General features: G+C 34.8%; 1 protein-coding gene across 4 annotated transcripts in view; it reads right to left on the bottom strand.

Moving 5' to 3' along the window:
• Positions 1–17204, bottom strand: part of LOC139980370 (uncharacterized) — a 66715-nt gene that overhangs the window by 2621 nt on the left and 46890 nt on the right. For 2 of the 4 annotated variants that reach the window (XM_071992004.1, XM_071992005.1), the window contains 21 exons: positions 16042–16113; positions 15475–15546; positions 14754–14825; positions 14049–14120; positions 13261–13332; positions 12248–12319; positions 11652–11723; positions 11278–11349; positions 10615–10686; positions 9903–9974; positions 9577–9648; positions 8996–9067; positions 8110–8187; positions 7757–7828; positions 6816–6968; positions 6200–6268; positions 5573–5641; positions 4863–4934; positions 3076–3132; positions 2329–2513; positions 368–1974 (listed from right to left, as the gene is read on the bottom strand). In XM_071992004.1, the coding sequence (XP_071848105.1) occupies positions 368–1974; positions 2329–2513; positions 3076–3132; positions 4863–4934; positions 5573–5641; positions 6200–6268; positions 6816–6968; positions 7757–7828; positions 8110–8187; positions 8996–9067; positions 9577–9648; positions 9903–9974; positions 10615–10686; positions 11278–11349; positions 11652–11723; positions 12248–12319; positions 13261–13332; positions 14049–14120; positions 14754–14825; positions 15475–15546; positions 16042–16113 (3226 nt within the window). Of the gene's footprint in view, positions 1–367; positions 1975–2328; positions 2514–3075; positions 3133–4862; positions 4935–5572; positions 5642–6199; positions 6269–6815; positions 6969–7756; positions 7829–8109; positions 8188–8995; positions 9068–9576; positions 9649–9902; positions 9975–10614; positions 10687–11277; positions 11350–11651; positions 11724–12247; positions 12320–13260; positions 13333–14048; positions 14121–14753; positions 14826–15474; positions 15547–16041; positions 16114–16418; positions 16491–17204 lie in introns of all 4 variants that reach the window. The other 2 variants (XM_071992003.1, XM_071992006.1) reach the window with 2 other exon arrangements.

The raw sequence follows: 17204 nt of genomic DNA, 5'->3' as shown, positions 1-17204 counted from the left end.
CGTGTAGGCTGTTCTTTTTCAGCAGATCAATATCGCGTAGTAAATCAACTATGCAATGTCGAGATTCTCCTGAAATCTCTTCTTACCTATGGCTTTCAATGTTGAGAGGAATGGATTAATTCACGAGGGAGGGAATGATTCCCGGCGATTCGCTCTGGAATTTGGCCTTTGCATCTCACCCCAGCAAACAAAGAGTCTGAAAATCCTATTTGGTAGAGCTCGGGACTATTCCTGAGGTCAATGTGCCCTTCCAACATACATTGTATCAAATTTCTTGATTATGTCCCAATCAAGTATTGGAGTATTTATGGCTGCATTTTTAAAGAAACTATGGCTTCAAATCGTTGAAGGAAACGTTTGTACCTACCTGAAGCCTCTGTTCATACGAGCTCTTCATTGGTCGATAGCGAGCGTGGAGAATTAGGTAAAGAACGGAGATGCAAGTTGTTAGGAGAACAGTCAATCTGTCTTCCCAACCAAAGAGTGTGATGAGAAGAGTCTGCGTAACCTTTCTTGTCAGTTCCACTATTTCCCAGAACCAGAAGTCTCTCTTGTAGTTTTCACAAAGAAAGTTGAGCCAAGATGGAGGAGATCTGTCTCTCCGAGCCACGTTGAGGAGCAATGGACCGTCCGAGCCGTCGTCGCTCTCAAGTAGGTTATGTTCATCTTTCTCTTCCGAAGTTGGAGATAGGGAACAGTTCTTCCAGAGAAGATAAAGAAGTGTAACTGGAAATGCAATGACGTACGAAACTGTGAAGATGTACGCTGAAATATGGTACGTGCCTAATCCATTACAGTCTATGTCAAAGTCGGCTCGAAGACGCGTAATGTTGTACTGCTTATCATGGTCCAGGCTGAATGTTTTACAAGCACGAGGATACATGCTGAAGATGATAGAGCAAACGGGCGGATAAAAAACGAACCACAAGACGACGACGAAAGCAAATAGGCGGGACTTTAGATGATGTAATTGTCGAAGATGTATGGAGGTGACATCGGTAGCAGAGGAACGGTGTTTAAGGTAGGCGTAAACCTTTTTCACTTGATAAAATGTGACGGGAATGAGTGCAATCAATAAGAGAGAGACTGTTCCAATAACAAATTGAGCTTGAGGAGTTATATCCAACTTTTCGTCAAAGCATCGAGGTCGCACAAAAAGACGCATCACATTCACTTCCAGTGCTGATAGAAATACCCCTATAACTTCCAATGGACCATTCCAGTTGATATCATGCAGAGATATAATAATCTCCCCTATAACTTGGTAGAATCCGAGCAAGATTTTTATCCTTGCAATGATGACGTCGATGGGAGATCTTGAGTCATCTCCACCCTTACCTCTCTTCTTGATTTGCCATGCCAGTAACAAACAAACAAATACACAAACGATCAAGAATCCAGTAGATTCTACTATTAGACTAATCATGGAGGGACAAGGAACACATGATCCTAATACCGAATAGAACCGAGCTTTGCAATTGGTACAGAGCCAACCGGTGTACCCTTCTGCGCAGTTACCCTCAATCTCTCCGTTGTCATTAGCACAATTTTCTTGACGTGGACATTTGTAAATTTTGGGAATTTGTTCCTTGTAGCTAGTGAAGTCATCCAGCGACATGCTTTCTACCTGAAGGTTTGTCACAAATTTCTTGTAGTTGCTCAGATTTGAATTTGGAGTGCTCCAGTTCCAAGTGAAACCCTGCTGCACAGACTGGAAATCTTGGCTGCAATTTAACCCATTTTCAAGACAAATGGAGCATGATCCATACCGATCGACTCTTGCGTAACCTTCCTTGCAAAAACATGCCCGGTACCCTGCATTCCGAGACTGGACGGTACCCTCAGGACACACTTCACAGTCTTTGATTGAAGTTCCCTTTCCTGATCTGACGTAGGTACCTACGTTGCAAACTTTACATGGGTTGCCCCAGTCTTTAAGAATCGTTTGCGCAGCTTCATCTTCGTAAAACCCACCTTTTTATATTACAAATAAAATAGGGAAAAAGAGAAATTAAGAGGTTTCAAATGGCATGGAAGAAACAATATGTCTTTTATTACATCATCGTCCATAATAAACTGCATCATAAAGACAAATGTGAAAAGACTATTACTTTTTGCAGGTCAGAAGTATAGTTCTTTTGTATACACACACACACACACACACACATATATATATATATATAAACATATAAACATATAAACATATATATATATGGATATATAGATATAGATACAGATATAGAAAGCTAAGAAAAGAGAATGCATTTCAGTTCCCGATGACCTTACATCCATAACATAAATTGGCTAAATAAGTTTACAGCAATGTACCTTGTGGACAGTTTCGACAACCTCTTAGTGCTGGATCTCCGAAAGTCCCCGCTCCACATGGTGTACACACAAATTCTCCGGGAATTTCCTCACAACTGAACCCTCCAGTCTCAAGTATTTCTCGTTTGAAAATGTTGAGGTTAGATAAATGTACTCCGGGTAAGGACATTGATCCAACGCAAACACTTTATTAATAAATAGTAGAAAACTTTCTAATAGGCATTTGTTGATAAATATGTAGCATAATTATCACAGCATATATGTAGCATAAAAATCACACTTAACAAAGCGTTTAAATATCACAATTATAAGAAATATGCAACTAATATTACTAGTAGTTTCCAGTGCCAGATTCTTACCAAATTGATTAGATGATGTGTGCATATTTGATAAGTTTTATATATAGCGCTGAACTTATTGAACCCAAAATGAAAGAGGTTGGTACGAATGTATTGCTCTTCAAGCAAATTTTGACAGGGATACAACTTTTATTTTCTAGCATTCAGGAAATCGGAAAGCAAAAGAATTTAAGGCCATATTCTTCAGATGTCTGGTCATCACTACTATATTAGCCTTAGTGATGGGCATTTGCAAACCTCAGATAAACACAAAGCTGGTCATACAAGCCAATTCGTTCGATGTCCACAAATACAGCAGTGTTGAAAATATATCGATTTCTGAAAGTATATCAAGCCATTGATATCCGTTTAATTTTACTTTATTTGGAAGAGATATAAACAAACTTACATTCGTCGGTGGTCAATTTCTTCGGGGAGCTCACCAAGTGCATCACAATTAATATAACTGTGGGTTTCAAAAAATATTTGATTCGTTGCCTTTACAACGATAATCATCTTAGTTTAGTTTAGTAGTTTACTTTAGTTTAGTAGAAAAAAGGATCAGGAGGGACACTCAAGTCCCCATCAAGGACCCTATAGGAGTAAAAAAAATTAAGACACAAACCCTCAGACCCGATTACAATGCTTAAAGTGCTTGTCCAAAGCATTCTTAAAACCATTCACACTACTTGCAAGTACAACTTTCTCAGTCAAACCGTTCCACTCATTCACAACCCTATTAGAAAAAAAGTTATGCCGAATATTAATCCTACTTTGTGACTTTAGGATTTTAAGACAATGACCTCTGGTACAACTACTATAAGCAAACATGATCGGTGAAGGATAAATTTTCAAGACCATACACAATCTTGAAAACCTGAATCAAGTCACCGTGTAACCTCCTAAGCTCCTGTGTAGTGAGATTTAACAGTTGTAACCGCCTTTTTTAAGGAACACTCTTTAAGGAACTAATCATCCTAGTAGCCCTCCTCTGGACCTTTTCGAGTACTTCCTTATCCTTAGCAAAATATGGGTTCCAAGCCTGCACAGCATACTCCAGATGAGGCATAACCAAATGCTTATAAAGCCTAACTACTATGTCCTCTTTCAGAAAACTGAAGTTCCTCTTGATCATACCTAAAACCCTATTCCCTCTTTTAGCAGCTTCAAGACAATGTTTAGGAGGTTGCAGAGATGAGTCAATGTAGATACGTAGGTCTCTTTCAACAAAGACGCCCTGTAACTCCACACCATTACGATTGCAGGTATACTTGTGGTTACTACTACCAATATGCAACACCTTGCATTTATCAATATTAAAGAGCATTTGCCATTCCTGAGACCAGGAAAAACCTTGTCCCAATCCGTTTGAAACATATCAAAACCGCTTTTGGAAGAGACCTCAGAATGCAATTTGGTGTCATCTGCAAACTTCTTAGCTGTACACAAAATATCTCCGTCAATGTCATTTATATAGGCAACAAACAAAGAGGGACCCAAAACAGACCCCTGTGGAACCCCACTAGTAACGTCACGCCAAGAAGAAGCACAACCTTTAATTACCACCCTCTGTTTCCTATAACTAGGCCAATTCTCGATCTAAGACAGTAAATTCCCATTGTCTTTTGCTTATTTAGTGAGTTTGTTACATCTTCCATAAACTCAAGAATATTAGTGAGACAAGATCTTTTTTGACAAAAGCCATATTGAGACTCTCTGATCAAAGACTAACTGCTGAAGTGACTGACCATAGACTTTTTAAACAATAGACTCCATGACCTTACAAACAACACTAGTGAGACTAACGGGCCTATAATTACAGAGCTTAGACTTATCACCCTTCTTGAAACTTGGGGTAATATTAGTACATCTCCAGTCCTTACAATCATGCATGTGGCTGTTTCATGATAACGAACATATATATGTCTTGGATTCTTGTTATTTGTATACATGACCTATGATACGGCTTCACTCTCAAGTTAGACGATTAAATATTCTGCACAATTCTAACTAAAGAGCACTTGCGTAACTATGGGATTGGGGACACACAAATCAGTTTTCACCCTCAAAAGGTAAAGTGATCAGATGATCATTCCACATACTGGTGAGAAGTCAGTTACGAATACATACACTGCAGTAAAGGGATATCTCTCATAAAAGCAGTACTCTTAAATGGTATGTTCAGCTTAAACTTACAGGACGGTTTGGTTCGTAAGCTCATCGAGGGTCTCCGCCGAGATACTTTTTATTTGGTTTCCATAAAGATGTCTAGGAGAAAGGTAATCGTGCCAAAAAATAAAATAAAAAAGTATATTCTTGTTTTAGAAAGGCTCTTTAAGGAAAGAGAGAGAGAGAGAGAGGTGGAGAGAGGTGGAGAGAGCGGGTGGCCCGGGCTCAAACTCGATGGATATCACTATTATCATTCCCACATTTTTGAAAAATTAAAAATAGTAAATAATACCTCCTGGGTTCGAAATCTCAATGGAGGCTGTGAACAACGTAGTTTCATTAATGGCAAATACACCACAAACGAATATATATATATATATATATATATATATATATATATATATATATATATATATATATATATATATATATATATATATATATATATATATATATATATATATATATATATATATATATATATATATATATATATATATATATATATATATATATATATATATATATATATTGGTGAGCATATTTCTGTAACACTTTTAAGCTTTGAGAAGTATATATTTGAACTGCTGTTTGTGGTATTATGTGAGGCATGAGGGCAATCATATGGTTTCCAATATAGCTTTTCACGGTCTACAACATAAATTAAATTTGTGCCTAAAGTCAATTCTTAAAAACTAAATAAAATTAAAAGTGATGCTTTTCACTTAAATTCTTACATTTCTGTTATTTTGTCGCATTGGAATGGTTTTCCACCTAAATTGGTCAAATTATTTTGAAATAGAAATCTGCAAATAGAAAGAAATCCAACTAAATTGTTTACGTTTGATAACATTATTTTATTGATTACATTTGATTCAGATAGCTCTAGTTTCTAGCACAAAAAGGAGCGCGGTGATATTTGTTTAATTACTTCTTTAACGTAGTATTTTTTGATGAACAGTAATTTCATCATTTTCATTTATAGGGTAGAAAATGGTTCATTTGAAGATCGCGTAACCACATACTAATTGTTATTCTTGTAGATTTCTTTATATGTGAATTAATAAGTACATACTCCAATTCATTTGTCTGTACAGAAAAGTTGAAAAATGGTTGAATTAAGTCGATCGACCCTAAGAATTAGGAAACAAAAATTGTCGACTGAACAAAAGCGAATTAATTAACATGGGCTTTTACCGATGGAACATGTTAAGCATATTTTGTTAAAATTTTTGACATCCAAAGACAAAATATATAAGGGAGCCTTGAAATTGACTCAATGAATTAACCGCAGTTAACCGTTTTACAATCAAAAGGAATTTTTATATGATTTATAAGAGAGAGCCCACGGTTAAAATACCTACATGTCTCCCAGTCGGTCAGTCCTGAATACCCCATCGTCTAGTCTTTGAATCTTGTTATCAAATAGAGATCTTTAAAGTGAGAAGAAAAACATCAAAGACTTAAAGAAAATATTATATTTGTTCTGTTAAACGTTTTCCTTATTTATATACGTTTCTTATATGAACACTTACAACAACGATACCTCCCGGGTAAACGCCCCACCCCCCCCCCCCCCCTTTATAATGACCCATTTTGCTAAGTGCGCGTCTTTGCCATTCTTCTTCCAAGTAAATTAGTCCTGTTCTAGTGTTCTTGAGAGTGATAGAGTGCAATATATCCATAATCACTGGGCTGCTGTGAACGGAATTCTGGCTGGTGCCTTCATTCGCGGTTTCTTCAATATGTTTAGGAATAGTTAGGTAGGGGATTTTTAATCTGATCAGGTAAAATTGTCTAGTACGCCACGTCAAGTAGAAGAATATATTTTCTCACAAACTTGGCACAAAAACTTGCAAACATTATTATTTTGTTGATTACAATGTATTATAACCCATTTGACCATGCATTAAATTCCATATCTGACTTATAGTTGGCTTTTCTGGAAGGAGGGTAGTATTTTTGAAGTATTCAACTCACAGGGACGTAAGACTCTTCAAAGCTGCAAAGTCATCCTTCGATACGGTTGTTATGTAATTCTTATGAAGGAATAACATAGTCAATCGATGTGGTGTTGTACTTGCATTAAACAGCCCGGGTGGTATATTGGATATTTGGTTATCAGAAAGATCTCTGGGAGGAGTATAAGATATATCATTTTACAACTGCACAGCTCCATATCTCTAATTAAGCATCGATGAAGTATTTATTAATTTACTCGTTATTATTATTACTAGTACATAATATTTTATTTGCTAACAAGTACCAAACTTGGGAAGTAATTGCGAACATAACCAGGATTCTGTCTACCGAATGAATCAAAATTGCTCGAAAAGTACCCGTACTCGGTACTCGGAAGCCAAATAGTTGCCCTCGAACAGTAGGTACTCGAACAGCTGTACTTGGAATACGGAACTAACAGCTCGAAAATTTGAAGATAAAACAAGAGGTTCTGATGTTGGTATGTGATGCGAACTTATATAGGCCTAAGCAAATTTGTTATGGCAACGTGGATAATGTAAGGAACAAATAGAATTGTAAGTTATACTCTCTGCTTAACGTGTATAAGTTGAAAGGTGGATTTTTCCTTGGGTTCTTAAATTATGGCTTTGTTGACGTTAATATGATTAGTTAATACGAGCAATGATTTACGTAAATTCAGTGGTAATTAACAGCCAAATTCATAAAGTTGCTTTGAGCAACAGTTTTATTAAATGTGAGACTGATGATCACGCCAACTAAATTGTGTAAAAACATGCATTTGTATTAAAATAATGTTACGTCGTTTTCAGTCTGTGAGAATTACTTAACCAGTATTAATGCAATGCTAAAAACTCTCTCTGAATGTAAAGCAATATCAGTATCAATTTAGCCTTTTTTTCCAAATGATTTCTTGTAAGGGACAGCAAAGCTATACTTACAGAAGCACAGATACGACGGTCTCTTTGAAAAGATTGGTTGGAAGAACTGAGATGCTGTTTCCAGACAAATATCTATAATAAACAAAGGAATAACTAATATCATATAACAATATTGTAAAAGTCAATCACCCACCTGTTTAACATGGTCCATACGTCAGCTTAAAAGATCCCACATAGGCTATAAGCATTTTTCTAGGAATTTGGTAAGCATATAAAGTTTGGATCGCAGTGATACACCAAATGTTAAAAAAAAAGTATATTGGTATCAAAATCCTTGGTGGAACTGTTGCTTCAGTGTGGTTGTTTTTTAATTTTCTCTTATCCTGGGAAATAGGAACTAAAATTTGACTCACAAATAAGAAACCGTTGTAATGTTCCCTAAAGGATGGTTGCGTGACGCAAAGTGTGTTATTCGATTTGATGAAAAACGTCTGCCAAAAGAAAAAAGGAAAAAGGAAATACGTATTATAAAAAGATATGTATATTATATATTAAAAAATGATACATTATATATATATATATATATATATATATATACATATACAGTTATATGAGTTGGAAAATCAAGAACAGTGAAAAAACTTTCAGCCTCCACCGGGATTCGAACCACGGGCCTTCCCCTCTGTACGCGGACAGCCTAACCACTAGGCTATGGACGCTGATTGTATGTCCCGAGGTTCGAAACCGGTAAGTAAGGTCGTAATTCCACTGTGCGCGTTTGTCACCTGTATCGAACAATACTAGTTCTGTTTTTGGTGACATATTTTGCCTTACTCTAGAGATCAAACATGATATAAATAAATATATATATATATATATATATATATATATATATATATATATATATATATATATATATATATATATATATATATATATATATAAATATTTATATAAACGAAACTCTTACCTCTTCATATAATGTTGAGATGGAATATGAATATATGCGATATTCATATTCATTGTCATATGGCGGTTGATTTATGAATATATTGCAGCATGGTAGACAACCCATTCTTTTCACTGACTTAAAACACAACCATCACCCAAAAGGGAACATCTAGCAATATAATTACACATATATTTCATTTAAAAAAGAAACATATCCTCCTTCCTTTCTTTATCAAGCGAATATCGGGCAAATGAGATCAATGTTTTATAACCACATTTATTTAGCAACAATGAAGAGGACTATTCCTTCTATTATCTTATGAAAAATAAAATGGAATTTTAATTTACATTTTGTTCGGTTCCACTGGAAACTTGAACATATCACTAGGGTAGCATGTAAAGTGGTTGTTCGCTGCTTCTCTGTGTAATAGAACAAATGATCATAAACGTCTACCATACAACAACAACAACAACAACAACAAAAACGATAATCTTCTTTGACCACAACACGATGCGATTAATAACCTCTTTCCCAACACACACACACTATCCGCGTATCCGTGTTAATTTGTTTCCCTGTGACAAGAACAAAGGCAGATTACCTAACCAGTCTTATTCATTACTCGGGATGGATATCTCAGGAAGATCCATCCACCCCACTGTGGCATGGAAGATCAATATAAATAGATGAAAGTAGCTTTCCGTGTTGAAACTGTCAAAGAATGCAATTACAATAGATTCCAGACAAATATTCCCATATTCTTCCTTCATATATTCTTCCACATTGTTAAGCTTTTAAGCTCAGTTATGGAAGACTTCCCTCCACTTTGTACTTTTGTGGCAAAACAAATAAATAAATCAATAAAATATTCTATCGTCTTGTGAATATGCTTTAGATATATGTAAGTCATTGCTGGTACAATACTTACAGTTCAAAAACACCATATTCGTGAACGAAAAAATCATACGGTAAACTGTCCAGATAGTTCATAGACAAATTTCTGAAATGAATTAAAAAAATATGTAATACAAAGGAGTATCATACTAAAATTAGAATCCAACGTAAACTTATTTTATTTCAAATTTACGTTTTGGTACAATGATAAATGATGTTTTTTTTTAATGTCGACGTATAAAATGTAAAAATTGAACAAAATGCTAAAACAACTTTCGATAGCGATTGGGAGACTTTGAAAATTGTTCCAATACAGTGTGGAAAATTGGAGCCAAGTTCTCAGCTTTGTATCATACTTACAATGTTAAAACGTCTGCTAAACCTTCAAATAGATCTTCCGGTAATTTAGTTAATTTATTCCTATCAAGAAACCTATATATGAGAAACGATCAAATCGTAACGATCAACAAGTAACGTGATTTTGTTCACATTCGTTTAAAAGTTCTTCAGCATCGCCAAAATTGCCAAAAGCATTCTAGACATGCTAAATCAATTCAAATAGTGAATTCCTTGATGACCATCCACATTACTCCTTATATGGATGGAGGACTTTTAAATTGGGCAATTAACATATTCCAGTAGAGACGGTTGTTCAAATATTTGACTATATCTATATAATATGTGGAAAAGACAGTGACGATAAATAACTACTATTTCGTCTTCTATCAAATTCGAAGAAGACGGGAGATATCTTATATAAAATATTAATTTTAGTATATAATAGTATTATAATAGTATTATATTAATTGGTATACTCGGGTTTGCATACTCTCCTTAATTACTCTAATGTAATCCAATATGTCATCAATTTCCATGCATGTATCATAGTGACAATATTTTATAGGTTTACAGAAATATCAACATTATGATTTATGTAAACATAGTGAACGTGACTAAAGTGTATGAATGCAACAACAAAATAAAATAAGTGCATTAATTACATTTTCAATTAGTCCAATGGCATTAAAAGATCTTATACACAATTTGTAATAATTTACTGAAAAGTACTTACAACCTGAACGGTTCTTGTAAGTTGCGAAATAACTTTCCAGGAAGTTTACTGATTTGATTTCCACTAAGGCGTCTGAAAAGGAAAGGAATTGAAGCATCTGTTTTCCATGACAAAAAAAATACTTTCATTTCCAATATTTCAAATTGAGAGTGTAATTTGCAAACAAAATATATCATAATTGTTTAACTAATTTTAATGACATTTAACTTGAAATTGCATTTCGATCCTTGAAAATAAATCAAAACGTTTCAACCACGAACGATCACGTTATATGTAGTTCATATGGGGAAAAGGGAGGCTAGGGAGAGCCTATAATTCCTGACATCTTATGAGTGAAATGTAAGATACCTACTATGAAAAGTTATTTTCTACGCATGCTAAGCAAACAGTTTACAATTAACTTGATACATTTGTTACCCATTCGTAGTTATGTTTGACTAGATCGATTAAAAAATCCCAAGTATTCTAGTTGTTACCGTATATCTAATAGCACATACTATAGATATTAAAACATTTTTTTTCACTGCAGTACAAAGTTTTCAAATTTGCAGTACATTGTACATTTTCTGAGACAAATTGCTTGTGACAACACTTTCGATCTGTCGTCAACTTGTGTGATCAACAGAGCCAAACCAAATCAGAGAAAGGGTAAAAAATACTCACATTTCCGCAAGTTGGTATGTGGGTGCAAAGATATTTGGTGGTATCACCTTCAATTTGTTGTCGAACAAGTACCTATTATATAGTAGCAAGGACATTTAACTTTGACCGATGACAATTCCTCACAACGTTGGGTAATTCAACCCCAAAAATAAATTAAAAAATAAAGTTTTCTAACAAATGTTTAATTACGCCCAAATTGATTGTACCAAGCATAGTAGAATCCGTCACAAAGAATTATCAAATTTTAGTGACTGTCGAAAGACTTTTTTTAATTGATGATTGTCGGTATTGATGAATAGATGATATTTAGGATGCAGAATATGAAAAGAATTTTTTAAACAACAAATACTTAGAAATTAAAATGAAGAACTTACAAGAACTTTAGATCTGTTTGGTATCCGAATAGGTTTTCAGAAACGTACCTCAGATCATTTTCTGAAAAGTCTCTGCGTCGAAACAATTAAGAAAGAAAGGAAGACTTAGCTGTACAGGTTAAGTTACATGGAGATTAAAATGATTTAAATTAAAAAACATCAGTGATTAAATGAGTATTTTCTTTATCTTTCATTTTCTTTAACACTTTCAATTAAAAATGGCTAGCGACGCGATTGGAATTAGTTGGAACTAACTTTTTAAACGTAGTTCATCTTGTGATTGTGAGTGAAAAGTGACAAGTGAGTAAAAGTGAGATGACAAAACTGACGTCTTTTTCAACATCAGGTGCTTTTATTGATAGTTCTATTGTAGATCTCTGAAGTTCAAAGAATTTTGCATTCTTCAATGTAGTACGTAAGACTATATTGATACCAGTAGAACGTGTGTCCATTTGAATACTGTAACATGCTTGGGCAGGTTAGTGTTTACGAAATAAGAAACTTAAGTTTTTAAACTGATCATATAACTAACTATATGCATAAGTACTTCTATTTAAATGGAAGACATATTTCGTGTAGAAGCACCATGGACTTACGTGTACTGCACTTTGGAGACATTGGCAAAAAATAAGTCTGGTACTCCCTTTAGATTATTCCTCGAGAAGTCGCTGGTACAAACAAAGACAGAAGACTATTATGTTTAACTTTATTCCATATTAGCAGTATTTCATGATAATGTATCGATAGTTATGGCAAAACTTGCACAATTTCACTCTCTCTCTCTCTTTCGAATTTGTGAGCAAACTTGTGGAAGCAATCTCTAAACTTTATTTATATTTGAAGGATGCTCACGCAGCTCATCGTTTCATATCTCATATCTTTAAAGTATATTGACATAGTACCCTCGAACTGTCTCAATCAAAGGAGATACCAAATGACCGGGGTATGCTCAGAAAAAAAAACGTCATGCTATATTTCATTGCGGCCAAAATATGTTATTTTCTATAACTATATATCCAGCGTGAATTATAAATACCATGTAAAAGCCTTGGAAAGTTAGGAGAAGCCAGTATGCGATCAATCATACTGATTCTCCTTGTTGTTGAAATTTATGTGCTATAGCATTATAATGATTCTAATTATTTGCAATACGAGTGACCTTTTGGCTTGTACGCCCAGCCTACCATGTAGTTCACCCTATGCCCTATACCGTTAGGCGTGTATTTACAATGTTTCTCTTTAGGTGGACAACTTGGTTATCCATACGGTCAGGAAAACCACAACGAGGTACATCAAATCTGACAAAGACAAAACTAGCAAAAAAAAAAAAAACATTGGCAGTTATTAAGATAACTTAAATTATTAGCTGGTGGTAAGTTAATATCCAGCGTTTTCAATAAACTTTCAATATTTGTTCAAATACACTTAAATATTTGAGTTCAATTTTATCAAAATCGATTCTGGTTCTTTTGAGACATTATAGATCGGTGTATACTTCGTGTGTTTTGTTGGTTAGGTAGAAAAGAAGCTTCTTGTCAATCTTTGACAAATCATGCCGATGATAAAGCATACGTGATATCATATTCTTATCAATACGCTATTTGCTTACGCGTATTTCAGTTCAGATGTCATAGCGAGTAAATCGGCGGGTAAGCTCTGAAGACGATTCTCTCGCAATACTCTGAAAGGAAATGGAGTCATATGTTAATTCTATGCTGATAAGACATATTCAGCGAATGACAAAATACAACTACCGTCCCCAGCGAAATTCGAAATGACGCACTCAAGGCGGCAGCTATATGGTGGCCAACTTTTACAAAGTACCTCTCAAAATGAGTTCACAGCTGATACAGGTCACACAAGTTCGTAATAGCATATGATTTCCCTAAAGACAGGTTAGTAAATAAGGGGTTAATCAACGGTCTAGCGTGCGTTACTCACAGGATTAATGCGCGATCGGGGGGTAATGCAAGCGATGCACGAGGGCGGAGCCCGAGAGCATCCAGCGATAGCATTAACACCCGGAGTGCAGTAAAAACGCAAAGAGTGAAATTTCATATATTACGGTTATTACTTCTTTATGTGAGACAAAACTCTACTTGTGTTATTTTTAAGTCAATTATATGTGTCTATAAATTTATATATGAAAGAACGTGTCAAAAGCGAGTAAAAGTAGATTTTACAATGAAATTAAGTCCAGAATCTGTTCTTAATAAAAAACTCGATTGAGAGTTAGCATGCATGATTACAATCACAGAAATATTGGACAAATATGTTACATACTACTGGACATACATTTGCATAAATCCAACTTTGGGTAAACTATAGTAGGTTACATTAGTGATAATCAAGTGATTCATTAGCTTTGTTTGTTTTATTTACATTATATAGACTCACATGTACTGCAGAAAGGGCGCCATATTAAATAACATCCCGGGAAGCTTTTTTATTTTGTTGCTATTAAGTTCACTACAAAATTGGAAAAAAGAAAGAAACTTTTTAATCAACGAGTGTATGAAACAACAAACACTTCACCTTCAAACGTTTGTTGCCAACTATTTTAATATAAGTATTAAAATTTTAATTTGTTTTCTAGATTGATATCTTGGAATTATAATTAAAAAGAAGTTTCGAAGTAGTGTTTGTGTCCTTCTTGTGGAGTGCTACTGAAAGTAATAGTCGCGCAGAACCTTATTGGATATTGCAATGTCTTTACGAAGCGATATCGACAAAGAGATCCATTGTTAGTAGTCTGAACAATTTCACAACTAGACACTACAGCCTACTCATATTCACAGAACTTCCTGATATGAAGTGAAAGAAAGCATCCCTTAAAACCCATGCACTTGATAGCACATTCCCTCAGTATTTGTCTGAATTTGTCGAAGCGGTGGTAATTGGTCATAGTTGGTTATATGTTTTAATATCTATCTAGTTATTTCTGACCTTGGCACAAGATAAAGTACTGTTAAATTGAGAAAGGATCATCAATTTTGCACACAAAGTAGCTACTTTCTTAACCACTTGTTTGGTTAACTTGAATATATTTCACACAGGTAAATATGATGGAAGCATCGATGTCAGTAAACGCATTAAACTTACACATACTGAAGATGGCGCGTAAACTTAAAAACGTCCTCAGGTAATTCGGATAGTTGATTCGATGACAAAGAACTGGGGAAATTACAAAAAGGAAATAAACAAATAGAGCCTGTTATATAGTATATAAATATAATTTTTTCTATATTTTTCTTTGTTTTCTCTTAACAATATTGTAATCATTTATCCAATTTGATCTATTTCCAGAAATGTTTGCCTTCGCACGAACTTAATACAAGGAACAATGATATCTGTGCAAACATACCAACTGTATCGTGCTTTAGGATAAATCAACTAGAACATCTACTTACCGGCTTTTAGCCAATCAAAATAGGTTACATTCTATCAACCAATCTTGAGTTAGGTACAATCTACCCGCCCATATCCATTCAGTCTGTGCTACACAATGGGATCTCAGACCTCGCCCATCTGACAATAAATCTGAGACTGGCATTATCAGCGAATATGTGGCTAATTAAGACCAGATAAGTTATTAGAACAACGAACTGTTATTGAGTTAGTGTTGGATGTTATCCAATTTAGGCTGGACAAATATTACATGGTTTGGTCAGAATGGCTCATGGTCAGGACTCTCAACTCATGCATCCACACGAGTAACGATGAAACTGGAACGCCGCACCCACAAAGCGTTCTTATATATTTGGCAAACAGTAGCTCGGAACATTTTCAGTAGTGCAAAATGCTAAGTTTGGAAAATACTCACAGTTTCTTCAAGTTGATGAGACCACGAAAACTCGTTGGTTCCAGGTTTTCAATAATATTAACACTGAAATTTCTAGAAAGATACATAACAATAAAAAGGTATCATGTATTCAGAAATTGTATTTCCCTAACCTATGATAACGTGGAAACTTTCCTATGGATTTTGCCACTCATTGTACTTCATAGGATCTTTCTGAGACAAAAAGTACACCCAATTGTTGATTCTTGACGGAAAAACGGTATAACATAATGTATACAAATTCAACGTTATCTCAATACAATCTTTGCAAACAATATCTCCATAAAATAGAATACTCCTTTTAAAAAGTCTCCCTCTCCATTGCAGCACCCCCCCCACTTCTAAGTCCTTCTAAACCCACTCCATATAAGTCAGTCATAACCTCTCTGCTTACATGCAAATTTCTTCTTACTCCTCTGCTTCCATCGCTGTAATTTTATTTAGAGTGATCCTTAAAGCCGAATAAAAGCGTAGGTTTTCTCCTATAAGGTAACTTCGAATACCTTCCATAAAAGGTTTAGAAGTTGTTCATTGAAAAAAGGTACTTACAACGCGAGCATTCCTGTCGAATCGGGAAATACGTCTCCTGGTATGTTTGAAATTTTGTTGTTCTGGATTTCTCTAAAAACCCAATGAAACCGATTCAAAATAAATTACACGAACAGTTTTTTTTTTAATGTCTATAATATCTTTTCTTAAACATGTGACAAATCAAACAACACCTATAATTCACACTAAATGAAAGTTAAGACAGTGATATTCATACTGTTTTAATGAATGAGCTGGCATATATATATATATATATATATATATATATTTATTACACTTTATGAACTATAGAATAAAATGTTCTTATATGGCGTAAGATTTCAACGAACTAAATTTTCTTACTTCGAGTGTGATTAGTTTGGGAGTAAACTACTTACAGAAATACCAGCTCGGTTAATCCAGCGAAACTTCCAGTGTGTAGCAATTCAATGGAGTTTAAGTTAAGAAGCCTTGACAAAAGAGATTTTCAAATCATAATCGATGAAAGTATCCAACTTATGCCACGAAAAGTTATGCATGACATCATCTTGTAATTTTGATTTGTATAAGAAACCTAAAAAGGTACGCCATGTATTTGCCATTGCAGAAAGTGCTGCCTGCATGGTACCCATTACCTCCTTTTTATATTGAGTTTCATTGGAGATAATATTGCAGTTGACCAAATGTACAGGATGGCAAACTCTTAGCCGCGAACAGTTGTATCGGTTGTTGGTAAAATGTATTGACTGATTAAATTCATAAGTCTCTTAGTATGTGCGCCACAGAAAAACAAACAATTTGGATTTGTTACCGGTGTAGGTAGGTACATTGTTCTAACGGAGTGAAAACAGAGTGTGTCGACAGGGGTTCGGGGGGGGGGAGAAGGGGCGTTAGAGCCCAAGTTTTCCCGATTCCCGACATGGAACTGGACGGCCCTGGGAATTTGTCTGATTTGGCACTTAAGATATCAGACGTCACCTTAAATTTACGACAGAATAGGAAATATAAAGATATGCCTCCAAATATAAAATTTCTGTAAAACAATAAAACTGATTATCAACTTCACTTCGGGCATCTATGGATTTTACGATGAGATTAATATGACAAACATATACGGAGGGATGAGTATTTATTCGCTATGATTTTTTCTTCTAATGAGAGAAGAGATGAAACGATATAGTCGT

Source organism: Apostichopus japonicus, chromosome 14 (genome assembly GCF_037975245.1).
Source record: "Apostichopus japonicus isolate 1M-3 chromosome 14, ASM3797524v1, whole genome shotgun sequence".
Lineage (NCBI taxonomy): Eukaryota > Metazoa > Echinodermata > Holothuroidea > Aspidochirotida > Stichopodidae > Apostichopus > Apostichopus japonicus.
Note: the sequence above shows the minus strand (reverse complement) of the source record. Positions and strands in the feature narration are given on the sequence as shown.